This window comes from Styela clava, chromosome 9, assembly GCF_964204865.1.
Source record: "Styela clava chromosome 9, kaStyClav1.hap1.2, whole genome shotgun sequence".
Taxonomy (NCBI): domain Eukaryota; kingdom Metazoa; phylum Chordata; class Ascidiacea; order Stolidobranchia; family Styelidae; genus Styela; species Styela clava.
In genome coordinates this window covers 10,298,378-10,326,173 of record NC_135258.1, presented here as the reverse complement: position 1 = coordinate 10,326,173, position 27,796 = coordinate 10,298,378, and the positions used below count along the sequence as shown (strand labels likewise).

The following is a 27,796-nucleotide window of genomic DNA, read 5'->3' as shown; positions in this document are numbered from 1 at the left end:
AAGTATTATAATATTACTTACTGTCATGTCTAAATGTGAATTTTAAATTCTTACTTAAAAATTACATTTTATACATATATATGTCCGAGTTGTCAGTATTATGAGATGTGTAAAATATTCGCATTAATCCCCTATTCATTGATGTTGTTGTGGATTAGGTATATCATTTAGGTTTCTGCGGACCATCCAGGCTATTTTTAATTCATACCAACGGCATCAACAACAGTTTTAGTTCATGGCTTTAAAATGTAGGCTACTTATTAATATTCACTATTTTTTGTGTATTTATTATTCAGACAACATAACTTAAATTAATCGAAGTCCTCAATTTAATACAGTAGCGGTTATGGTGTAGTTGTTATTTATTTTAATTTTTATTTATTGTCAACATCGTACTGCACTCCATCCACAAGCATGCCTTCATCAACAACAATTCAGGTGAAAATGCTGGATGATTCCATCAACTCATATGAAGTGAAGGTAAGCAATAGAAATATTAGCCTATATATCCTTGTGTAGAAACAGCCACAGTTTGGTAGGAATTTAAGTCTTTTCGATTGGAACAGTATTTACATTGGTGAGGTGGCCGCAATGAATTTGCTACGATCGTCTCAAACGATTATCTACAGTATAACTTGTTATTAAAAAAATCTTTAATAATATCAATACAATAATTGATTTTGGTGAATTATATCATAATACATTATCACTGTGATCTATATATCACAGTATAGTTACTCAATTTGTAACTTTAATATGAAAAATATGTAGTACGCGATAAACTAAAATTATCTATCGTTACAGATAAGCGATCAATGGTAAATATTTTAATTTGACGCTTATTGAGCTATTATTTTTGGTAGGACCGGAACTTTCACGGTTTGGCATTGGACAGGCGAGGCCTACCCTATTTATTACCTCCTGAGTGTACATGTGATTTGAACCAGAGAACCAAACCTGCTATTCCAACACAGTTTAATGCTCTTAATTAACCACTAGTCCATCACGCTCATTACATTTTCAATCACATTTGACACAAAGTTCCAATTTTTATTTCTATTTTGCAGCCATCGAGTTGTGGAAGTGTGCTATTGCAAGCCATTATGAAAGACCTGGATGTTCTGGAATCTGATTATTTTGGTGCATCGTATGATAATGGTGATGGATTGACATTTCTTGATCCGCTTCGTGAAATTGGAAGACAAATTAAAAGTAAATTGCTGTTAAAATAATTGTTTATTTTTAGAAGTACGGCATTCCTTAGAATTTTATGTATATGTTAAGAATTATTATCAATTTATAAAATATTTTAGCATGATATGGTCATTATAATTTATTGAAATGCTGAACAGTGTACGGTTTTGTTGAGTGAACTTCTATATTGTCAGTTTAGTCAGATCATAGTTTGGATTTATGATTGCTCTCAACAATTGATATCAATGGTATGAACCTATACTCTCAATCTTCAAAACTTGTAGTAGTATTTATGTAATACATAGCCTACCCTAATGACAAGTGTTACCAAATAAATTCTAAATCTGAACTTGAATATGAACTTCTTATTCAGAACTTGAGAGCACAGTACTTAGTTTTGGTGTAAAGTTTTTTACACCTGATCCGAGTCAAATGCAAGATGAGTATACTCGATATCTCTTTGCTCTCCAAATCAAACGAGATGTGAACAACGGAACTTTACAATGTGCGGAGAACACTGCCCTAGAGATTGCATCATATATAGTACAAGGTATTTTTAGAATTTTTGTTTTTAATATGCTAAATCGATATAATAAAATTTGGTCATTCTAATAGTTTTTGACTTTGGAATGACAAACTCTTACATTTTATATATTACTTAGTACTTTATATATTTTTCAATTATTTTTTTTATTCATGAATTTTTTGGGAAAATAGTTTATAGTAGTAGTATTGCTCTAACTTTCTGAATCAATTCATCTGACAAAAAACATACATGCAAAATTTATACACAATCTCAGACTTTTGCCCGAGTTTGAATACCGGTAACACCATAGTAATATTTAATAATGCCACTTTGTATTTTTGTTCACAACTCACTATCTCTTACAACTTCTGGGAGTTTATTTCAATTGGACAAATAATATTATTTATACAATTTTATTTTAGCGGAATTCGGGGACTGGAATGCCGCAGAGTGTTCGGATGGTTCGTACTTAAACGACATGAAAATCTTTCCAAACCCTTCACCTCAGCATTTGCAAAAAATTTCTCAACTCCACAGGAATTTAATGTGAGTGTCTATTGCTGTTCGGCACTATAAATTTACCTGTAGAATAGTCGAGTTAAATGTTGAGTTGTGTTTACAGAGGAAAGAAACCAGATGAAGCTGATTACAGTCTTTTAGATGTTGCTCGAAGATTAGAAATGTATGGCGTAAGATTGTATCCTGCTTTAGATGCTCAAAACGCAGAAATAAAATTGGGTGTTTCTCATGCCGGTGTCACTGTATTCCAGGTAAACAAACTTGATTTTGTCATTCACCAGTGACAATTCGGCTACATTTTTACTGATTAATAATGTTACAAGATCCTGTTACAATCAATTCCAATTGCTATTTTAATGCCTATCATTTATCAGGGGATAAAGCGAATCAATAATTTCAATTGGTCCAGAATGAGGAAAATGAGCTTCAAGAGGAAACGATTTCTTTTAAAACTGCTGAATGATCCAGTGGTAAGACTATTATGCTAGCATTCCTTTCAGATTTATTTTATTATTGGTTAAATATTATATAGGTTAATAAGTCTTATATTTTCCTTCATATTACTCAATCAGGCAATTGAGGCAATTCATTACTTTCCTATACTGTAAAGGAAATCAATGGATTTCCTTATTGGGGGAATACTGATGATGCGTTATATCCTGTATTATGCCAATATTTTTTGTGATCATTCATTATTGTGATATATCTGGATATTTTTTGGTTTGTGACATGCCATGTGCTTTGGAATGGCTATTAGCTGGACATAAGCAATTAGGCACTAACTTTCATTCTATTAATAAGAACTATTAGAAAAAAGAAAACTACTTTGTATTAAATAAATTTAATTGGATATTCGGATTTGGATATATATTGTTCTCTTTTTATTTATGTATGCCTTTATTTTTTTTTATATTTGTCTCGTTTTTTAATCTATTTTCATTCACCTATTATGTGGATATTTAGCAACCCAGTGGGCGAAAAGGATACGGGAACATACTAGTATTTGTAATGAAGAGCCGAGACGCCTGCAAAAACTTTTGGAAATTATGCATTGAACATCACGCTTTCTTTCGACTAGAAGTTCGACCGAAGATAAAGCCTAAGCCTGTGCTCTTGTCGAGAGGCTCTTCATTCCATTACAAGTAACCCTTTAAATGAACTACCTCTTTTGAAGTTAAACACTTGATAGTTTAAAATGTGGGAATATTTGCAGAGAGCTGCTAAATTGGCCGACATTATTTTGAAAATAAATGTGTAGTAAATGGAGAACTATTTTAATTTCATAATTCTTTATATTATTCGTTTATTCCATTTTGAATTAGATTTTCAATGGCTCGTGTGAGCTACAATTCATTGTCATTTAAGCTGTGTTTTGTTTTATCATACTTCCAAGTTGTATTTAAGCAGTACACTTATTTTTATTGATTATAACTTCTATTCCAGTGGTAAAACTCAAAAGGAATTATTGGAGTTAGTACGAAATAGCAATTTTCGAAGAACTAATTTTGTTCGTACAACGAGCCGTAGGAGGACGCATCATTATGCTCCGACTCAAGCAAGTGCTGTCAATGAAGCCAAAAATTCAAAACCGGAGCTGAACTTGCAAGACATGACAATTACTCAAGTACGGATAATAGGCTTTGAAAATAGTTTGTCAGTGCAAATCTTTTTTTGCTGGCCATTTTTAAGCTACTTAATTTGCTTATGACTATCTATATAATATTGAGAATGACCAGTGTTGATTTCATCGTGTGTATGAATAATGCCTCATAAATTTTTCGGGCCTGAAAGTACAAACTAACCATCATTTTGTCATATTTAAAGAGAAAAAAATTTTCTGTATTTCAATGAAATAATTTCATTATTTGTTATATGAATATTTTTTTCAACACAGAACAATACAACAAATAGCAATGTAACAACGCCATCAAGTTCAACATACACTGAAGATCAAGGAAGTTACAGAGTTAATGATTCCTCATTCAGAAGTATGTATATATTATACTGTTAACTGGTTATTAGCTTTCAGTGTGTTATCTATGACTTGCTATGCTTCCTATCACATATTCTACTACATTTTAAATATGAAACATAAAAAGATTCTAAAATTTTGTTGGGTCGGAGAAAAAATGAAGACAATGTGTATTCAATGAGTTAGTATACATGAAAGTTAATATGAATAAGGGTTTATTTCGCAGTTTTTCAATGTTTTCACGGAATAAAATGAAGGCATTTTTTGTTAAATTGCGAGATTTCAGCAGCTCAAAATAATAATTTTTCAAATGAAACTTTTTTGTAGATTATTCCAGGAAATATTGAATATAATTACTTTCTACTCATTTTAATATTTGGATTCATTTTGGACAATTCTGCGACCCATTTGAATGCAAAAATTGAAATTGAATTTATATGTCTTCCTGTGGTAATAATTTTAATAACTGACTCTTTCTATCAGGTCCAGACACAGAGGCAAGTATGACAACTGCGGACATAACTCCTGACAGCAATCAAAAATCTGTAATGCCAGAGTGGCAAATGGAAAGTAAAAGTTTACATAGCAGTGCCACACCAATCGGAGAACAAGAAAATGTTCAAGAAGTCACAGAAGTTAAAGGTAAAATCAGTCATCTGTCAAACTTTAGAAAATACGAGCACATGAATGGTGAACGTAATGATGACGAGCCTGATTCTACGCCACTAACAAACAATGATAAATCAACATTTAATTCTAATTTATCTTATCGTGAACGAATGAGAATTCTATATAAAAACTCTAGAAAAAATGACAGTAATGTACCTTCCGTTGAAGCGCTTTTAAGAGACGTTACGGCAGGCGATCAAAGCAACCCAAACACCAACATTTCTAACAATAATGACAGCTTTTTTGTTGCAAAAAAGTCACTTTCTTTCGATCCTCTCAATTCTTATACTACTCTGAACAGCGGTCCACCTTTACCACCAAAAGAAAGACAACTTAGCCATGAGAGAGAGGGATCTTACGATAACTTAAATGAAATAGATATTGACAGAGAGCACAAAACTAAGTTAGATGATGAGTATGTTAGCTCGAGTGGATTTAAAGGCATGGGTGATTCGAAAGACCCTTTTGTTAATGATAGTGTGGTGAATTTAGCCGCTGTTGACACACCTATGACACCAGAGATTAAGGTCAGAATCGGCGAGCAAAAAATCAAAACCGGCCATTATTCCGTTCCGAAAAAACCGCCAACCCCACCGGACGGGGAATCGTTTAATTCACCTCGTTGGAATCGAACGTCGCAGATTCTCGATAAAGACATCAATGAAGCTATGACACAGCTTTATAAAGCAATAAATGAAGCGAATGATTACAATAACAAGAAGCAGACAGATGAGAAAGAAGAAGTCTGTGTTGACGGCAGTGAGGCGATAGTAGTATCTTCATCAGAAGACGAAGAAGGAAAAGAGTATGATATCGAAAATGGTATTGAAGTTAATGTACCGTTATCACCGGAGGACGATCCATTGTTAGCACCAATCAAAATGGAATTTGATGACACTGACTCAGTGATACTTACTTCATTGTAAAAAATTATTTTTGAATTTTGAATTTTATTTTTATATGAAACGTTCATTCCTTTTCTTCGAATTTGAAGCAATATATTGCTTATCTTGTGATACAACTTGAGTGTTTGTTTGCGTTTGATATAAACCTATAAAATTAGCATGAGCTAAGTTGGCAGAGATCAATGTACGTTTTTATTGGCGTTCCAACAGTTGCTGTTGCCTGTGTTGAATTTCTTATTTCTGCCTATTTGTTGAATTGTTTCCATATTGCATATTAGAACTTTTTTCTTTTATGATATATTCTTGTATGCACGTTGAAGCAAAAAATAATAAAAGCATAATAAATATTACTATGATTCAGTTTTTATTGAATGCACGGAAGAATTTTCATTGGCATGTTGGATCTACAGCCTAAAACGAACTAAAAATTTTGTTCTAGTACCATTCATTTACCATATCAACTCATTTCATAGTAAAATATTAACGTTACAGTTTCATTGCTTTTATGCATGTATGTGTGATACCAATCACTTTTAATCTAACAAAAATAAATCAATTCACAACTAAACTGCATGATTGACATTTCTTTACTTTATTCCATCAGATATATTGGCAAGCAGGACAAATGTTACCTTCTCAAGCAGTTTAAGATAAGCTAAGATTGAAACTTTTCATATCTGAAACAGCTGTCTATTATCAATATAGTTTCATATCAAATTCTTTATCAGTATTCAATTTTATCAAATTGAAAATTGAAAAAAATCTGATTATTTAGAGCCAGACTGTCCGCTTCCCTCAATATTACTAGATCAGTCCAGCTTACATTTTGTTGGTGATTGGTGTTGCTTCTTCGCATAGCATGCATATTTCATAAAATATTTAAACTTAAATTAAACAAGCGGTTCAGGATTGTACATGACTGTCATTTTTCAAACTCTTGCAATTATCTATCAGATTTTGTTCATTGTAAAACTTGGGATTTCGATATCTAAATAGTAAAGTATTTTTGAATTTCACCATACAATTTATTCATATTTTGAATAATTTGTTTTTTGCTTTATTTTGTGTCGAAATTTATTCCTCAAATGAATTTTCCTCAAATTTTGCAAAAAATAATATATAATTTGGTTTTCTGAATCTTTTAAAAACATTTTATTCGACTGGCATCATTTTGAAATCTTTTTTAAACAAATTTCAGGATATTTGTAGTTGAAATAAAGAGATTATTTTTAGGTAACAATAAGTGTTTTTATAGTACGGTACTTGATTTTAAATTTTTTATACTCCACTCCTGGCTTACATGAACAAATTCTGGGTATAATTCTATAAACTTACTATTTTATAAGTGTAAATTTTTTTGTGTCGATTAGATTCCACTCAATCGTTATTAATATTTGTTTTATTGCAATTTAATATACAACATAACAGATATGTTACTACTACTATTCACGAATGCCAAATTTTAAGCTTGCCTACTGTGTACTTTGTAATTGATTTTAACTGAATATAAAAGGTGCCAATTGACCAAACTCTGTTGTTACTGATGCATACATTTTTCTTGCATGATATACATGGGTTTTATGTTTGACATATAATCTTGTTTCAAATACTGAGATTATAGAAAATATTTGACTTTATTTAATCAGCTGTGCTCTGTTTTTTATCTTTTCCAAAATTGAATAATCATTCAAATTGACATCCTCTGTTGTTCAACAGAATTGTTTACAAATTTATTTGGCCAGCTGTAGCTTATTCAATAATACTTATTTCTAGGGATAAATCCTCATAGAAGGAATTCTCATATTTGCCCATCTTTTGGAAATTGCAGAAGGGTATTTATTGACACGATGGTGTATAGTTTGGTGGCTTCTACCGGTTTATTGAATAAAGTTAAAAAAAAACAAGGAAAACTGATTAAAATATGATAAACCTGGTCAATAGGATATATTGAGAACTGGCTTTTTCAAACAAAATTCAAGTTGTAGTCTGATTTTATGATCAATCATAAAATATTTAACGTCATATATATATTGGCTATCCGAAACAAAATCAAATTCAATCAAACATTTATGAATTGAATTGACTCAAATTTGATATCAAAAAGAATGTGTATTCGGGATTCCATCTTGGTAATTTTATCTCTTGAATATACCTTCGAATGAGACAATTTGTATGTGTGTTACTAACTTTATTTCTCGCTTGTGGTTGAAATAATTTAATTAGCAAATTAAACATTATCCACATGTTGTACTATCAAGTTAATCAAGTGTTACCTTTGAATCACGTTTACTTGTCATATTTCACTGGTAGAGTGTGAAATTATCTTTTCATGTTTATTCTGTAATATTTAGGAGGTTGAAGAAGTATTAATGTACTAAGAATTCATTAGATTAAAATTGCTAATTATAAAACCCATTTAATATAAAGCACTCGTTGTCCTCGGTAGTCGTCATTCAATGCTATCTTTCAATTCTAAAGAGTTCACCATTGACTTATTTTCATTTAATTATATATGAGACGTTTTGTTTCAAATGCTCTACCAACTATGGCACATCTAAAAAAGCTAATTTTAGTCCTTTACGTAATCGAATCTAACTACTGTATTGTGCACCAGACATTGTAAAGTTATCACTTCAAATTTTTTTCCTTTTTGTTTGTTTTTTTATATTGTGACTTGTGAGTTTTCTTTCTTGTTTGGTTTTGCATGAATTTTATTTGAAATGGAAATAAAATAATTGAAGAACTGAAATTTTTGCTTATTGATGTTGACTTGATATTTTACGAGATGCTGAGTGGTTTTTATCTTAATAAAGTATCTTTAAGGACAGCTGATCTCAATTTATATATCCAGTCAGAAATTGTGCTCAGCGTTTCTGTACAATCTCAAATATTAGTGTTGAGGACTTACATTTGAGTGTATTAATCACATTAAGTGCATTAAATACATTGTTATTAATGATAAATAGATAAAGGTTTTATTTAATGAACTATTCCAAGCTGAAACGTTAAAATGTTTTTCTACTATATGTACTCAGAATTTAAAATGACCTAAAATAGGGCCATTCAGAAGGCCCTTATCAAGTCCAATTATCATTAAATTATGCTATTGCCCCGGAAAAGAGCCACTTTTTTATTATTAGAAAAATATCAGACCTGACAACATGCTAGTTTTATGGCTTTTGTAGAAGGAAATAGAAACAATATGGAGAAGACAAACTATGAAAGATGATATGGCAATGTAGATAATATGTTTTTACTATCAACACAACCGCTGTTTGAATGAGTTGTTTTGGGTCTCATTAGTGCTGAAATAGGTGTTATTAATATCATGTCAAACAGACAAGGTTATTTAAAGTTTTCTCTTGGCACAAAAAAAATTTATTTATTCCCAAATACCACCCATCATTTGAACACAGGTGAAATGTCAACAGCAAATTGCATTTAGTTTCACAGATTGCTCGTTTGACTGATCGATACGGTAGACTTGAATTCTGTTAAATAACCCGATGTAGGCATTAGGCATCCCCTATTACGTAATGCTTACTTGGCAAACCAGAGAAAAAATTAGTTTAAATAGTGTTCTGCTTGAAATGATCTCTGTAGGCAGAGTGTCTGATATGGATAGGTTATTCATTACACAAATCTTTGTTAAAGTTAAAAACTGATTTGTTTCTTTTTGATAAGCATTTTTTCTGGAATAAATCAAATTAGCTTTGCTGTATCGAAGCAGAGCATAAGCTATTCTAAATTGCCACAAAAGAAAAAATTTCACGAATAAGTCCTTTTTCACAACAATATTTCATGTTCATTCAACAACTGGGTGAAAATTTTTGAATTCTGAAATAGAGTACAGGTATTGCGTTAAGTATATTTGGGACATTTGGACAATTTGGGACATTTTTGATTATAGGATTAGCTTCGCTGTTTATCATTACATTTGCACATGTAATGATACAAATGTAGTATTACTTTTATAGCCCAATCATAAGTTTATTATATTGAAGCTTTTGAATTTAGACATATCCCATACAAGTTCAAAGCATTTCAATTATGATATACATCCTCATTTAAAGATATACGAGCTTATAAATTTTATATCGTTGCAAATATAGAGTAAAATCAATAGCAAATTGCAACAAATGCGATGGCATCATAAGATTTTGTGGAATTCACATCAAGTACGACAAAGCTCTTTTGGGCAGTTATCAATACAGGGTGGGATAGAGAATTGTGTTGAGCTATTCAAATCAAAAATATATGAACCATCATAAGGCTTTTAGAACCTAGTTATAACTAACCCAGACAAATGTAACAAATCTCTTTCAACTAACCCAGACAAATGTAACAAATCTCTTGCAACTAACCCAGACAAATATGTAATAAATCGCTTGCTTCACAACAATATTTCAAACTTTTGAATCTTAGTTTTTTGAAATGTTCTTGAATAATTTGATTTTGATTACACAAATTCGTTTTCATCTTTGTATAATCATAGTATGATTGGAAATACAATTTGAACTTTATACTGTATTGTTCATTAAATTCATAAATGTCATTTACTCAATCTTGTTCAATAGTATGGGACATATCACCTTCTGTTGATTTAAGTTATGTGTATAAAGAAACATTTGTTTGAACACATCTTGAAAAGCTTCGTAACAAGCCGGTAGAAAAATTCATTAACTCTGCTAGGTTTAGTTTACTAAGTTAATCATTATTTTTCGCAAAAATTTCTACTTATCAGCTATATTGGCTAAGTAGATAAAGAATGGTAATACTATGGCCTCTCGACCTATTTCTCGACCTGTAAAGAATCCTTTGTATTTGTGATAGTTCTAATGGTTTGTAGATGATGAATGGAAACAATTGGTGTCAACATAAGGACTGTTTAACAATTTTGCTACGCAAATCTATTTTCTGCATTTAAATTTGAAAAAAATAATCCCTGGGAATGGACCAATGTTAACTAACAATAAATTTATCCACTATCCACTAAAAGACGATAAAATAGTTATGCCTCCTAAGTTATCATTTATTACAGAAATTAAATATGAATCCAAGTATGTTCAATGTAGCATACAGTTCCACAAATTTTAATATGTGAATGCACATATGATGGCTATAGAAGGTCCACGCTTTATATGTTAGGTACCATAGTATTCAGTTAAAATTTTAAATTTGTTATTTTTGATAGTATTAAAGACCTAAAAACATTATAAATCTTCACTGATATATTTGATTTCCAACAGAATATAATGCATTGCGAGCAAAGTTTTTTTTTTTTTTTCTAAAAATGTAAGTATTAAATATGATTAGAAACTAAAGACCTGCAATATATTAATTCTGAAAATCTATACTAATATTGGGAATATCTTCTTGAACACGTGTATCGATACCTGTATAATTTGACATGACATTGCAGCATGCAGCTTCCAGCGTATATTATGAACAATAAATTCATGAAATATTGATGAATACTAGACAAATATTTTTTGCATAAATTACCAAAATGGCATACTGGAACAAATTAAATTTTAAAGGTGGGTCCTATAGGAAATCGAATAGCCTCAATGGATGTTTTTCATGGCAGAATTTCCAATGCTGCTTCCTGTGACATTGTCTAATCAGCAAGAAGTCAAAGAAGATCTAACAATTGAAATTGTGGTATCCTCTCAATCTCAAGACACCTTTTTTCAATGAGACAGTTTTTCAGTGATCATTATAAGCAATGGCTTGTTTCTGGTTTTAACAACTATTTGTCAGTTTTGGTTGTGTTTCTGAAACAGCTCAATGATCTTTTTGTATTCTGGGAAGTGCTAGTTGAGTTACTTAATCAAAAATTAGTCCATAAAGAGCTACAAAAGATTTCTAAAATTAGTTAAAAATGGCAGATGGTTGAATATTTGGGATCAAAATGATAGCTATGAAACTAGTATACCAGATTTTTAGCACCAATTCTTGAAAACAATCTTAAATAAGCCACAAAAATTTCGCAATGGTTAAGTATAGAAAGAGATTTTCTGTGGTCAAGGGCTGCGGAAACATCCATCATAAGTAAGCTTTGGCTAGATATCAGGATCTATTTGTTCAGTCGGTATTGGTGTACAATGCCAGCTTATGTACCACGTTTTTGATAAGTCAAGCCATGTTACAACTATAGGTAGGATGTAAAAGATCTCCTGCTTAATTTTTTGTTCAAAAACCTCAAAATAGGACAAGCTTATGCCATCTTATTTAGATTTAAATATTTACAACATATTAAAAATTCATGTCACAGAGAAAAAAGAAGTGGAAGTTACCCAGCAACAACACAATGAATCAGTGTTACCCAAAGTCAACCTACATTCAGGTAAAATCAATGTACAACAAATAAATCAAATAAAAAGGAAATTTTATATGATTCATAATTTAATCTTGTCAGTTACCTTGAGCATTTTGAGATGTATTACTCATGGATGTAAAAAGTAAAATTTGTTATTCTGTTGGCAAAGGCGGTCAACATTCAAGTGATGATGCTTCTACTCCTCCTGCTCTACCTGCAAAAGAACAGCAATCAACAATCAAAACAACAGCGGAAGAAAATGTGGATACAAGCACCAGGGAACTAAAAATGGCCTCTGTTGGAGATTCGGTAAATTTTTCATTTTTTTTCGTAAATTGGATCTCTGGTTTTGCCCCTAACTGGTATAGGTTTGGGCTTATTGAAATTTAAAATTTGTATTTTTTTTTTGTTGAATGCTTTGCGGCCTTGTTTATAATTATATTATAGGGGTGATCTCGCTGCAGGGGTGTACAAAACGAATCGATTCGAAAATAATTTGCTTCATTATTTCAAATTTTTGATTTTATGAATAATTTTGAATAGCTTCTTTCAAAACAATCGACCAATCAAATTACTGTTCATCTTTATTCTCCTAAATTTTCCAAATCAAACTCATTGAATATACAATGTTTCTTCACTTTGGTATTGAACTTACCCAATTTAGAATATGATCAATATTCCATAAATAAAACAGGAAATATTTTTTAATGTATTTGGAGTAGTGCATTTGTGCGGTTTTGGCTGAGTCTCTGTTGAATTCCAACTTCAGGTATCACTCAGGGGTCAAATTGGGTAACTATGCTGTAAGAGTTATAAAAAATATCTAATCTGATTCTATCTTTTGTATACTATTATTTGGAATATATTGACATCCATGTCTGCTTTTTTTTTAGCAAAAACATCCTACTGATACAGCATACTATATTGCAAAAGAATTTCTTGTGACTGAGAGGAGTTATATAAAAGATTTGGAAGTAATCGACAAAGTAAGTTCAGTAGCTTGTCATAACCAAACTATCTGTTTACTAAGATCATCTGGACCCATACAATTTCAACACCTTATTTAGTATAATATGCTTGTTTGCCTATTAACTTGAGATAAGTTTGAGAGTATGTACCGGTACTATAAATAAGTAATTTGTCAATAACTATGGAACTTTTTAGTACAGAGTAAAAATTAAACATCTACAGTAATACCAAATGAAAACTCTTTTCATATAACTATATTATATATATATGGTAGAGATAACTGATTATAGATTGTTAATAATTTTCCCAAAATACAAAATAGTTATCTCATCTCCAGTTTAGTATCATCATTATCGAATAGCGCGCTCTAGAAGTATGTGTACCAGTATGGAGGTAACTAATTTTGTTTGTCTACTTTACATCAAGTTGTGTGGAGAGGCGGAAGCCTATGGGCTTCGGTATATTCACTTGGCTAACACATACTGTTCCCGAACTGGTAATAGAACTAAAATAAGGAAAATCAGAATAAAGTTATTGCCTTCCCCTAACGTAGTACACACACTACGGGAGTACCTCGAACAGTTTATATTTTCAAAATCAGGACTATTTCATGGAAATACCAGATGTTTAAACACTGTCGCAACTTGCAAGTTTCAAGGCAACTTTGCTTCATTAACATAATTCAATTATATGAAACAGGGATTCAAATTGGCTCTGGAAAAAGCATCAGCAAATACAGATGGGGGACATCTGCTTTCTGAAGATGTTGCAAATCAAATATTCAACACAACTGATTCACTGCTGTCAGTTCACCAACAATTCAAAAAAGATCTCGAGACGAGAATGGTCTCATGGGAAGGACCACCCACCATAAATTCAACAGAAAATGATGAAATGAAAAATGAAAATATCGATGATATTTTGATATCACAGCTCCAACGCATCAAGGTAAGAGGTATTTTTTTTACCCTCTCGGTAAACTTACGGTATGTCACATGTCGTATAGTACTTTGTAAATCATGGTGTCACAGAAAGCAACTTTTCATACGAAATGACTGTTCTTATTAGCCCCTTGTTCAATACTTTTTAGTTACTTCCTCCATCACCACTTCATTAGTTTATATAGTTATCTGAAGTATATCTAACAGGTTTTTAAATTCTTTTTTCAATTTATAATTTTTTTTCTGGGATCATTTGTAATATTTCCAACATAATGGTATGAGTAAGGTTTTTGAATTACGTTTTCTTGAATATGTTTATGTATCATATTGTCTAAATTCAGATTTCAGTCTGTGGTTTGTCCTCTGACGTGTCACCATTTATTTGCATATAATAATTGCTCAACATTTTATGGAATAATAAAAAATTATATGACATTTAGTGGGTAGATGAATAAAATAGATTATTGGTGACTGAAAATACATTATTTATCTGCCTATTTTAATTTTCTTGGCTACATTCATTTTTGCAAAAATACAACTGAACATTTTTATATATAACTCAGTTTTGTAAATTAAATTAGTATATATATATGCAACAAAGAAATTGAATTACTTTTGCAACATAATTAAATTTTTCCTCAAATTGGATTTTGTCTTAAACTTATTGCTCAATATTCGATTCATGGCTGCAAAGTTGGCTACATATGCTGATTTCTGCATGCTATATAATTATTCTGGTATTATGCGCAGAACAAGATGAAAAAAGCTTTTGAATAATGTATTAACTACACTGTTGAGAAATAGTTTTTTATATAAGTTTTTTATAGTTTGTTATATAAGAACTTAGTTAAATCGAACCTAAAATCAATCTGTTTTGCTGTGCCCATGCATGATAGGTTTGAGCATTCCAGAATATTATAGCGAAGGCTTAGTCCAGTGCCATATGTGTTTTGTTTTGTTAAGCTCCCCCATGCGTTTATTGTTCCGTCGGCACTCTTATTTCACGCTCCAGCAATTCTCGAATTTTTCTTTTTGTTACCGATTTCAAGCCGGTATGATCTAAATAGCTTTCTCTACCCTAGAATTCCGGCCTTTTGGGTAATTATGTAGGATTAGAGGCATTCTTATAATGACTATGTCATTCTCTTTGTATAAGCCAAAGAATACAGAGTGTTGGTTTTCATCCTAATCCACGGATTTAAAAATGGTACACACAAAGAATTAGGATCAAAATAAATGTTACTTTTACTGATTCCGTTTAAGGCGTAAAACAGTATTTTTGTCACTCGTTTTTTTTCCAAAATGGTGAATTTTTTATGAATTTTCTGTTTGTATGCAAGTTAAGTAAGGTATAATAAATCAGGAAATACAATATTACAATACACAAACACGACAGGTGTTTCATTATACAATTCATTATATTTTTGACTTGACAGCTAAATTATTTTTGAATCTGTTAAAGCAAACTCATCTCCCCAGGGACTGTATATCAATACTTTATGCTATTTATTTGCATCCAAATGGAATAAAATCTTTGAATCTTATTGACATATACCAAGTTAAAATCAATTGTATAATCAATCACCTTGGTATTAAGATATTAATTATTCTGGTAAATATTGCCTTGAATATGTTATGCTTAATTATGGAGGGTAGGATTGTATTATCACTGTAACTAGGGGTCAATATTATTTTTCAATTATTCTTCACACCGTAGGCTACTTAATTTATTGATTATGTTATAGTTCCCAAATTTATCTTTCAATTTTTTTACTCGTGCCATATTTGGTAATAAATAATTTTTTTTTAGAAAATATTTCATCTGATTGAAAATGGCGAAGATTTAGTGAGAACCATAGAAAGCGCTTGCAATGGGGATGAACGAATTGACCAAGTTTGCAGAGATTTCGAACTCCAAAAAATATGTTACATTCCAATCACTAGATTTCTGCTTCAACCAATGCAACGTGTCATCCACTACTCTGTTCTGTTTGATCGTAAGTACTTTTTTATATTTCCTTGCATTTTGATTGACCCCTATGACCTTGTACGTGTCAAAGATCTTGAGTTTGAACTCTCTGCTCACAACCCGCTCAATGAATGGGTAGACAATGCCGAACTGTGTAGAATTTGGTTCTTCTAAACATAGTAGTTACCCATTGACTGTATAGTTATCATAAATAGTTTTAAATTGCATAAGGATACTAATTGCTTTTGAATTTAGGAAATTTTCTTTTATGAGCGACATGAATGACTTTGATGATAATTTTCGAGCATCTAAAATAATATAGTTCTTCTTGGTTATATTATCTACGTAGAATTGGTAACATACCAGTAGTTAGTACAGCTAACCGAGTAAAGTTAATACTAAGGTATCATGATAATGCAAATATTTGAAGAAATCTGTAGATAACTGATAAATAGTATATTAGCTATTAGCATATTAGTTCAATACCATGGATGGCCAAAACCGAATATTAAACTATTCTGAAAAAATATTAAAATATTATTTTATAATCTGGAGCATTGTGAATTGCGTCATATTCAACAGATAAAATTTCAGAAATGTAAATTTATAGTAGTTAAATTTGGTGATGCAAAATAAATTAGATAAACATTTTGAACACCCCCTGCTCAACACCGTCAATACCATGTTTCCCCGAAAATAAGACATGGTCCTATTTCAATTTTCCTTCGAAAAATAACACCAGGGCTTATTTTGGGAGATGTCTTTCATTTTCATTTATCAATTACAAAGTAGAGAATTACAAGATTTTTTGCTATAGAGGTCAAAAAATATTTTGGGCTAGCGACCTTAAAGTCATTTTTAAAATTCAGGCTAGCTCTTATTTTCGGGGAAACACGGTTATAAATCTTGACATGAAGTTAGTAATTAGTAATAGGTAGAACATCCTACTGTTGTCTTGTGACTTACACTTGTAAATAATTCATGTCACTGGAAATTCTCCTTAGAAAATTTAATATTACCCTATTTGATCTAGGAAACCAGATATATTTTTATGATTTCATATGAAGTTTAAGCACCATTATTTTCTATTTCTGATTTAGATTATTTACTGTTTTTTTGTCTCGTATAACAGTGACTGCCATTTGAGATTGTATCAATATAATTACGCATCACATCATCATCATTTTAATCGAATAAATTCCCTTCAGGGCTTACTACTGGACTTTTAAAAAAATGAGTTAAATACTCAACATTTTAATGTACTTTCAAATATATATTATTCATAATTATTAGTCTAGAATGTTGCATAGAAACATTCTGCTGCACATCTTTGATAGCTTCCATTTTGTGATAAATTAACTTCAAAATATTAGTTTTTTTTCTTCTTGTTTTTAACAGTGTCATATCTATGATTCGATTTGTTTATAAGCATAATTTGATCTTGTCTCCTTTCTCAGGAGTAATAATATTCCTCCAAGACATTGTGGTTCGTTTGTGATTACTAGTTGAACTATATTATTGACCTTTAAATTATTTTGAAGCAGTTTAATTTCATTCTTGATTATTTTGAGTTATATTTAGTTTCATTGCGTCACCATTGTAAAATTATATACCTCAAATAAACTGAGCTGCTACATGTCATTCTTTGTGGTAATACAAATTCGGATCATTTGCAAGTAGGCCTATCTCACAGTTGTTTTTATATTATAAATGCCTTGTAGTGTAAATGGAAACACATTTTTTATTCAAGTAATTACTAAACAGATCAAAATATATTGTATTCAATGTTAGATCAGCAATATTTTGAGTAGCTAAGAAATTTGTTTCATTATATTTTATAATGATAAAGTAATCGAATTGATTCATTGATAAAGTTTGCAAGTTATCAAGAGCTTGAAAAAGTATTCAAAATTTCTGCTTACTGCTTATTTCTGAATGTTTCGAATGTTTATATTTCTTCCTTTTTGATTGGTCATACATGTGATATGAATTTCAGTTTTTGTTCATATTGACAATTCCTATATTTTAAGTCTTACTACCTTCTGTTTTTTTGTGAAGGAATAGTAAAGTTTCAAATTTCCAGACATTAGGGTATATTATTTACCTTTCATACACTTATTCACACTCATTCATCGACATTTTGTGTATGTTCATTCAGTTTTCGTTTGTAATAAAACAAGCAAAAAATATGATTCATACACTAACTTGAAGACTAAAATTACGTCATGTCTGTGATGATTCATTAATGTTATTTTCTCTCATTTATCCAGGCCTACTCAGACATTATACCCAGGAAGGAAAAGCTAGTGAACACAATGAATTGAGATCTGCTACAAATGACCTTAATACCATCTCCTCTTCATTGAAACCCAAATTACAAAGAGCTCACAATTTCCAAAAACTCGCTCAACTGCGACATGACCTCATCGGTGTTGATAATCTAGTGACGAATGACAGGGTAAGTGATTTTAACCATTATTAGAAATTAGTAACCGGGAAAGTTTAATTATATTGAAAATTTGGTTTACCTCTGAATGAACTACGGTAAAAAACATATATGATAACATGACAATAAAGTTTACACAGTTCTTTTTATATATTATGATTAGTATATTAGATGTCAGGATTCGTCATTACTATTAAATGTCAAAACAGTTTTGAATATTCATTTTTTCTTTATTCTACATTCTTAAAGGCCGATTGGGAATTTGGCTTTCACTTTCTTAGACATGATCAAGATGTTACTTGATGATTTTGAATGTTTGGTCATTTGCATGAACTTACATTATTGCAATGCAAAGTTCAAAAGAAATTTAAAATTTATTGATATTCAGTCAAAGAATTACATAGATCTGCTCAACAAACTTTATCATATTACTCATAAAATCATCTTTTCAATGTAAATTTTCTGGTATTAATCATTTGTGACACAATGAATACATTGCCGTATACTTGAAACCATAATCTGTGAAGGGACTGAAACGTGTGAAGGGACTGAAACGGGGTATATTCACCTGGCTAACACAGACAGTTCCCGAACACGTAAAAAAACTAAAATAAGGAAAATCGGAATAAAATCATGGCCTAACCCTAACCTGGTACCCACACTACGGGAGTACCATGACTTTTAAAAACAAACCAATGCATTTATTTCCAGTATGAACCCAGCATAACTTATAAAAAACAAAAACTTTGTTTAAAATCATTTAAAAATACTTGGCTTGAAAAAAAATCTGGCAACAGGACATCATCTTCATGTTGTTATTGCTCAATTTATTGTCAATATTTTTATACAGAAGTATCTAAGAACATATTAATTCATTTTAGGGTTAGATATGGCCCAATGACCTTGAGGTATTTACTTCCATGGAATGTGACATCGGGATGAAAACACGTCTTTAATGATATAATATATGAAACTATAAACCTAATACGAAATAGATTTTATTGAGGGTAAAGTCTGTAATAGGTATAAAATACTGCTTGAAATTATGTATTATTTGTATTCCTGATGGCAGTGTAACAGTGTTAGCATACTAGGTTCAACAAATATGTGTTGAAATCAATACATGTGTTCTTTTCTTTTAGGGAAATGTTTGAATTACGAAATATTCATTTCACAATATTTATTAACTAATATATCTTATGCGGTTATTAAACATTAATCAGTGCGATGAGGATTGTGTCTAGAGTTTAATATATCTGTTGACCAATCTTTGAGAAAAACTTTTTTTACCTGAGAGTTACCATGCTTCTATTTTTCAGTGGTTCTTCTTCTTCTTTTTAAGCTGCGCCCCTTTTTTAGAATTTGTCAAACTTCAAAAATACCTAGCTAACAATAATCTACAAATAACAGACAGTAAGGCAAAAGTAAAAAAAACAGATAATCAAGGTAACAACAAGCACAGCAGCTTCATGCTATCTCTAAACCATCAAGAAATGTAAATATCCTAAACAGGACGGGCAAGATCAAATTTAACAAATATTTTCATTTCTAATTAGCTTACATCCCTCAAAAAAATTGTCTACGCCTCACAATTTGAGAGCCACTGATCTAGCTTTAAGCACCATCTTTCAGTTATTGTTGGTGTTTAATGGTAAGGGACAAGGATGTATAATATAGGAAAAATTGCCCAGTGGGCAGTGTTCCCTCTAAGGTGTGCGCGTGTGGGCGCGCACACAGCTTTCAGAGGGTGCGCACACGAATAGATTTACTGCGCACAAACGTATTTCGATGTAATGTAACAATGTGCTCGGTTGGCAGGTTGAGGAAGTTTGTTGTTGACCCACTTATTACCCGGTTAGAACGCCGAAATTTCTTCATTGGTTTTTGCACAAATATCAGTCATTTCCAAAAAAGCGCGCACACACTAAAATTTCTGCGCACACATACTACAAAAAATTAGAGGGAACATTGCCAGGGGGTATGATCAAAATTAGATATCTTAATAATCAAGATGGATACCCAAATAGTTTCATCAAGTTTGATAATTACAAAATTTCAACAACTGAACATCAACTTAAATTTGAACCAGAGGTCTCAAATTGCTTCTTGATACCAATGATTTTTATATAGTTAAAAAAGCAATAGTTTCAATGATACTTTTTACATAAACATATATTCGGATGCATTTTTGATACAAAATAATGCATTTTAATATTCAGTAGCTCGTCTACTCATATCTGATACACATTAGGTCCAACTTGTTACTTTGAGAATTATAAAGAAATTCATTTGAATAATTCTGAATAGTCAGAAGTATTTGCCAGAGATTTGTAAAGGTATATATATATATATATATATATCACCTGTCTAATCTAATGGTTTATGCATTGGGATATCTATTTCCACATTCACATGTAGCATGTAGAGCATTCTGAGACCACAAACTCACACATGGTGTAATATCAATATCAGAACAATTAGAAAGATTCTGTCTCTCTAATAAGCAGTAGCTCCCTCTCTCTCTCTCTTATGCCTTCTTCGGGGTGTGAGACTCTTTATGAAATGATATTTGGCCTTTCCATTTTCAATCTTTTTTATAAAATTCATTATCTTCCATTAGTAGCACTACATCTATCATATTATATATTAATAATGCATTATTGAAAATGGCTAACTTGCAGTTTTATTAAATTATCCCTCATGGGCCTATGCAATATTATCACCCTTGAATTATTGATGACATAAAAGTTCATAGGTAGCTCGAGGCTGTTTGATTGGTAGCATCTCTTGTTGCTCAGCCTCTATATTTGCATCAAATATTTTGCTAGATTGCAGTTAACCAAAAGTGATCTTGCAATCAGTTTCAAATTTTGATTATTCGAATAGGCTATTAAAGAAGCCACTAGAAGGCTATTACATTTACTTAGTTTTAAAGTTATGGGCATTGACAGTTCTCCCAAAATTTTGTTGTTTTGTTTGTAGAAACACTTTTTGTAGTGCACTGGTCATATCATATGTGCACTTTATTTGGTACTCTCTTAGTATGTGTACCGGATTAGAGTTGGGCCATAATTTTATTCTGATTTTCCTTATTTTAGGTCTATTACGAGTTCGGGGATCGTTTGTATTAGCCAAGTGAATATACCCCCTTCCGATAGGCTTCTGTCCCTTTACACAACTTGATGTAAAGTAGGCGGACAAAATTAATTATGTTCATATTGGTACACATACTTCTGGAGCGCCCTTTATTTGTTCTGTCACACTTGGCCCCAAAGTTTTCAGCTATCTGGGTGCTCAGGCAAGTGTTACTGATATTACCCTTCAACTATTGTGTTCAATTATTTGAGAGTTGTTCTCTTGTTTTTCAGATTTTCGTTCGTGAAGGAAGTTTGTACAAATTATCAAGAAAAGGTTTCCAACAACGTTTGTTTTTCTTGTATTCTGGTTGCTTGCTATATACCAGTAAAGGAGTGACATCAACAAACCAGTTCAAAGTACACGGAGAGTTACCACTGCATGGAATGATTGTAAGTGTCTAATTATATTGAAGGCTCTAAGAAAATTGCACACACAAAAAATCAACCCAGCATATTGGAAAGTTCCCACACCCATGGAACTTATAATATACTCACCTGGATGAAATTCACCCCTAAATGTTATTTCCATTTAGAGGATTTTTCGCGGATACTGTATTACAAATACCTTGAAGATGAATGAAAATGATGAATAGCGTTTAGTAATTTATCCCAGAAAAAATCCAATATTTTTGGCAGAATTTTTTTCATCAAGTTGAGTATGATACATCATCATCATATTCTTGCTGAATAATATTGTCAATATAGAATTTTTAGAAATTGAAATTCAATGTATAAAACATTAAGATTAATCAAAAAAAAAATTTTTAGTTGATTTCAGTCTTTCTTTACTGCATAAAATTTGACATAAATTACAGCTTCCCGAAATCAGAAATAAAGCGAGTCTTAAACACTCATTTTTAATATTTTTTATAAAAAAATCTTTCCTATATTTCGTTTTTTAGTTAGCAATTTCTTTTTACTAGTGCAACTATATTTTTTCGCTAAACAATCATTTTTCATTCACAGATTGAAATCAATGACAGTGATCGTGCAGTGCCAAACTGTTTCAGTATATTGTCAGGTTCAAAAACAGTTGTTGTTGCTGCTGCAACTCAGGAAGAAATGTTTAAATGGATTGAAGACCTGAATCATTTTATCAACATCAGTAAAGACACTTTGTATCAATCTCCTCTCACTAATGGTGGCTCGTCAAGTAAGATTTATATATTGCAGTGAAGTATTTGTTTGTACAATGGCCTAGCGCAGTGGTCCTCAACCTTTTTCTTTTGTGACCCATTTTTGTTGCACAAAAAATTCTGTGGCACAGTAACTTACTCATGCATGGGATAACCTAAGAGGAAAAACTAGATATAATTTCTGATATAATCAAATTTAACTAATTTATCAATAAGTCTATGAACTTTTAAGTATATTTTTGCCCCACCTGGAAATGTTTTTCTGGTTCAGTAGTGAGCCATGGCCTACTGGTAGAAGTTTTTTTTACTTAGCATCTTTACTTCAGATAAGGGCCTAAACAAGCAACCATTTGATATGTAGGGAGTGGTTATGTGTTTCAAATAACTCGTTTCTTCCCAGTTGGGTAATTAGCTTCCCAAATTTATTACACCCTGGTTGATATGGTAAACATTTATATTTCTAAATATTTCATTCTAAATAACATGTTAAATTTTGCAAATGAATTAATTTGTCCACAAAAAAATCTAGAAGGCTGTGAACCCATGCAGACATTCCTAACACTTCTAACATAAGGCGGCCATGGGATGTTAATGTTATCAGACTAATTTATATTTGTGTTCGAATTCAAAGGGCCTGTGAGCGATCAATCAATGGACCAATCCGATGACTCTAGCTCGTCACGTAATTCACTCGATCCATCGTCTAATAAATCTCACAATAATCAACAAAGAACAAACACTACAATGCATGTCTGTTGGCATAGAAATACAAGTGTCAGTGCTGATGATTACAATATATCATTGCAGGTTATTATACTTTCATCTTTTTTTTTCTTATTTTTTTAATACGAGTTACCTTGTTTATCTCAAATTAGATTTACCTATTAGGCAATAAGCATGTCTAATTGATCTTATTCTTGGTCTCGCAGTATGACCAATAGGCTTTGAAAAGTTGTAAACAATAAAATACAAATTGAATTTACATTGAATTGATTATCTACAACTTGACCGCATTTTCAAAACGAGCCCATTGATATTTATGTTTTTTTGTTGAACATGATCAATTTTGATTGTATTCCATTTGCGACATGAATATTATTTTAGATTGTATTCAAAATAATGTATTATTCAAGTCTGGCCATCTTTGATATAAATTTCAACTGAGTTAAACAGGTTCGAATCACTAGATATTTGACTTGATTGCCACTGTCTTTACTAAATTCTTTGATCAAACAATTTTAAAAGTTTAGGAGGAAATTGTTTCAATATTGTACTGTTTTGCTGTTATGGCAGTTATTTTTTGAATCCTAAAATTTTTAAATTTGATGTTTCAGAATCAACTTTGTGGATATTTACTTCGTAAATTCAAGAATTCTAACGGTTGGCAAAAATTATGGGTCGTCTTCTCAAACTTCTGTCTTTTCTTTTACAAATCACATCAGGTAGGTTTTGCCTTTATTTGTGTATTGCCAAACTTGGAATTGTTTTTGGTGTGATTAATAAACTGAAAGTCAATTTGATGAAGCACTGGTTTTATCATAGTCGTCAAAAACAGAAGGGTAATATTTGTTTGTATTTTTGTCCCATTTCATAAGCTTGACCATAGCCTTCAGTGCTTATATTTGTGTTAGTAGTTTCATAAATGCTAGCTTGAGCTACTCATTATTTGTACAATTCCAATGACACCCTTAAACACTATAATAATTGAAATCCTTCTACAATCTACACTGTTTCTGTATGGTCTCGGTCTTGGATCTTTATTGTTCGCCCTCAACTTCGCTTGGAGAACAATCTCTGGGTGATGAAAGTGTGGCCTTGCTTTGAGCAAATTTACTTAAAAATAAATTGTTCATATTAAAAAGGAAGTTTTTTCCAACAGAATTGCTAAACAATAGAATAAACAAAAACTTGTTAAGATAATAGGGAAACTGTAGAATCCTGAACTTAGCAAAGAATGACAGATATAAAATCGTGTAACGTAAGTCATGCATACCTTGTTTCCAATCAGACATTTTTCTCATGTACATTTGAGTTTCTAATTCTTCCCCACTACGTATAAATACTATTTTCATTTGTTATTCAATCTTCATCAGAACATTTTGCTTGCATTAAGTGCAACTTATACCCAGCCGGACGTTTGTACATTTTGAATAGTATACAATGTATACTAATTAGCAAAAACGTGGGTAATACTATAAGCACAAATCCAAAGTAAAATCATGTTCGTTCTTGACTATATTAACAATCCCTCCTTTTCTATTTAGGATGAGTTTCCACTTGCAAGTTTACCGTTGCTTGGTTACTCGGCAACAAATCCTAATCCTGAGGATAATATTCAGAAAGAATATGTGTTCAAACTACAATTCAAAACTCATGTTTATTTCTTCCGAGCGGAAAGTCAGTACACATTCTCAAGGTGAGTGTTAAAATTTTTTGGTACTCCTGAAGTATGCGCACCAAGATGTCGCATAACCTGAACCCTAACCTGGTACACAACCTGAGTTCAGGTTGTGCACCATCTTGGTGCGCATACTTCAGGAGGTCCAATTTTTTGTTTCCTTTTTCATTCCTGTTTTGTTTTGCTGCGGTTGTTTATGGTATTTACCTGATGATATATACAAGCTGATACTATGAGCCAACAAATACAAGAAAGTAGTATAGTGAGATGTCATAAACTACTTATACGGCTATGAATCAATTTATACCTGAAACTAATGGTTCGATGTGGTTCTACTTTTAACCCTGCTCTGAGCAAACTTTCTTAAGAAAAAGTTTATTCAGATTTAATATTAATGTTCAATGGGTGAAATAAGGTGTATTAGGTGATGTATTTTTTCATACCTTACATTGTCTGATTCTGAAGGGCAGCATCTGCCTAAATAAGTGTTTCTATGTTTACTTCACAAACTCACCTCTCACCATCGCCATATGATAAGAATTACATCCCCGGAGAGGAGAGGGGAGAGCCAATAAGACGGCTCAATCATATGGAGAACCACAGACTCTCATTCAGTTACCATTCCATGTCGGGTATGCGAACCCACACAGGGTTATCAGAGTTGCGGTGGCGAGCGTATTCCTAACGCTTAGCATGATGCGCCACACCGTCGAGTCGAGCCAGGGAAGTTAACTGCTGATTAATTTGGGTCAGTGGCTCCTGGTCAGTTTTCTGGATATAACAATTATCTTACCCAGCCTAGAATGATCATTAACTTCTATTTTAAATCATATTCAGATGGATGGAGGTGATTCGCAGCGCAACAGCTAATACGAAGAGAGTTCGATTATTCAGCAGAATGGAAAGTGTGAAAGCCTGATTCAAGATTGTCAACATCTAACTATTTTCCTAAAATTTTAAGAAGTATTTCTGACTTGTTTTTCGTTCTCGGTACTTTAAATTTTCTCCTGTCATAATACATTTAAACATTGCGGTACTTAATTCCAAAATTGAATTGATTAATGCACTGTATTGCCTTTTTACTTGATTTCTACCACTCTGCCTTTTGGTACAAGTTTCGGAAACAATCATTATCTTTTACAAACAAAATCAAACACATATTATAAAAAAGGTTCTGTACAAAAGTCTGTGTGTATAACAAATATACCATGTACAGCGCTATTTTTTGTGATTCATTTATCCAAAATCACCCATAATCAACTTCTGGTTTTCTATCTTGTATAAGCGTTTGAACTGTAAAATGACGATAATTCCCATACTTAATATTTTATCAAAGTGTGCTTGATAATATTTTTAACATCAACTGGTAAATAATAATCGGTACCATTTGCCTTCTTAGTTTCATTCTTTTTAATATTGCCATATAATTATGCTTGTTTGATTCGACTGGAAAGGGAATTTTACCTTGACTTCCATTTTTAAATGAAGGTTATTTGAACTTGTGTGTAATTATTTTAAATATACCAACTTTTTTGTTTTTCATGTTAATATATCATCCACTATCTAATTGTAATCACTCCACTTTATTGCGTCATAGGTCGGGCCAAACATATTATGCACTATATCTTTTATAATGAAGGCTTATATGCTAGACCCGAGTATGGCACAATAATAATCATGTATTGTATAAAGACTGCCTTTGTATATTAATTCTTGCACCTAATTTTCGTTGTTATCACAATCTTTATCTTTTTATCTACCTTATCAGTAACTTGTTCTATGATATCGATTCGAGTGGTTGTTTTTAAAAGTGTCATTCCTGATACTGATTTCTGATGGAATACCATTATTTGCAGAAAATGTACAATAGATTGCCCGCGCCTTTTCATAGAAAAACTGTTTTCTAACCAGGTTTTAGTATTCAAGTTTATACCACTTAAAAATATTTATGGAAAAAAGAAACGGCCAGTTTTTCTTCGCTATAAAACATTATGTGTACTTCTCGATATGTTGTGAACATAAGTTGTGCCACTTCTTTCGTAACCCACTATCATTTATTATAGTTAAAAACATATGTGAATCTCTGTGAATATCGCTGGATTTATAAGTATTCTTGACAATTGTAAATCCTGACAATTGAAGATAATATACACTTGACATTTAAGAAGAGCTAGTCTGGGTTTTATCAGGTTTTAACATAATTTTTATTTCTTTAATTTTTGCTGTTCAGATTCAGTTGAAAATCTCTAATTTTCGTTCTGGTATGTAACCTCAAACGACTCATCTCTGATAATTATACATAATTCGTTTTTGTTGAGAAATTGTGATTTTCTTATGCCTTTGCTGACCCACTTTTTTCGTCTTCTGCTAGTTTTTTAAAGTTTCCTTGTCAAATAGTGTTTGATATTGCTGTAGGCTGTCTCTTTGTCGCTAGGTGGCTTGCGTTAGCTTAACGACGACTTGTTTCTGTGAATAGCAGACAAAGTATTCACTAATGTATAGTCATCATCCATCATGTAATTGCCATAAATAATTTTACCTGTTTTCAATTAATTTTACGATTTTATTCAATGTTTTGGGAAAATGATCAAAATGAGGTTGTTTCATCTTCTGTGACTAGTGTTACTGTTTTGTGCTATTTTTCTGCAATGTTGTTTAAATCAATACTAAATGAAATAAAATGAATTGACAAA

General features: G+C 31.5%; 1 protein-coding gene across 1 annotated transcript; it reads left to right on the top strand.

Moving 5' to 3' along the window:
* The first annotated feature begins 286 nt into the window (after positions 1 to 286).
* Positions 287 to 27,796, top strand: LOC120338818 (FERM, ARHGEF and pleckstrin domain-containing protein 1-like). The gene is made up of 22 exons (XM_039406778.2): positions 287 to 480; positions 1,068 to 1,212; positions 1,568 to 1,744; positions 2,143 to 2,266; positions 2,343 to 2,490; positions 2,614 to 2,709; positions 3,203 to 3,381; positions 3,683 to 3,863; positions 4,134 to 4,227; positions 4,695 to 4,853; positions 12,063 to 12,134; positions 12,277 to 12,416; positions 13,001 to 13,093; positions 13,776 to 14,024; positions 15,828 to 16,014; positions 18,257 to 18,444; positions 21,801 to 21,959; positions 22,536 to 22,722; positions 23,337 to 23,512; positions 24,040 to 24,147; positions 24,970 to 25,121; positions 25,941 to 27,796. Exons 1-22 carry the CDS (start codon positions 415 to 417, stop codon positions 26,020 to 26,022), a joined length of 3,162 nt encoding a protein of 1,053 aa, XP_039262712.2. The 5' UTR covers positions 287 to 414; the 3' UTR covers positions 26,023 to 27,796.

What these genes read in the sequence shown, in the direction of transcription:
- LOC120338818 (XM_039406778.2), top strand. Translation starts at nt 415, where the DNA reads ATGCCTTCATCAACAACAATTCAGGTGAAAATGCTGGATGATTCCATC. An exon ending in CAACTCCACAGGAATTTAAT is followed by an intron (nt 2,267 to 2,342) that starts GTGAGTGTCTAT and finishes TTGTGTTTACAG; the next exon opens with AGGAAAGAAACCAGATGAAG. An exon ending in ATTACAATATATCATTGCAG is followed by an intron (nt 23,513 to 24,039) that starts GTTATTATACTT and finishes TTGATGTTTCAG; the next exon opens with AATCAACTTTGTGGATATTT.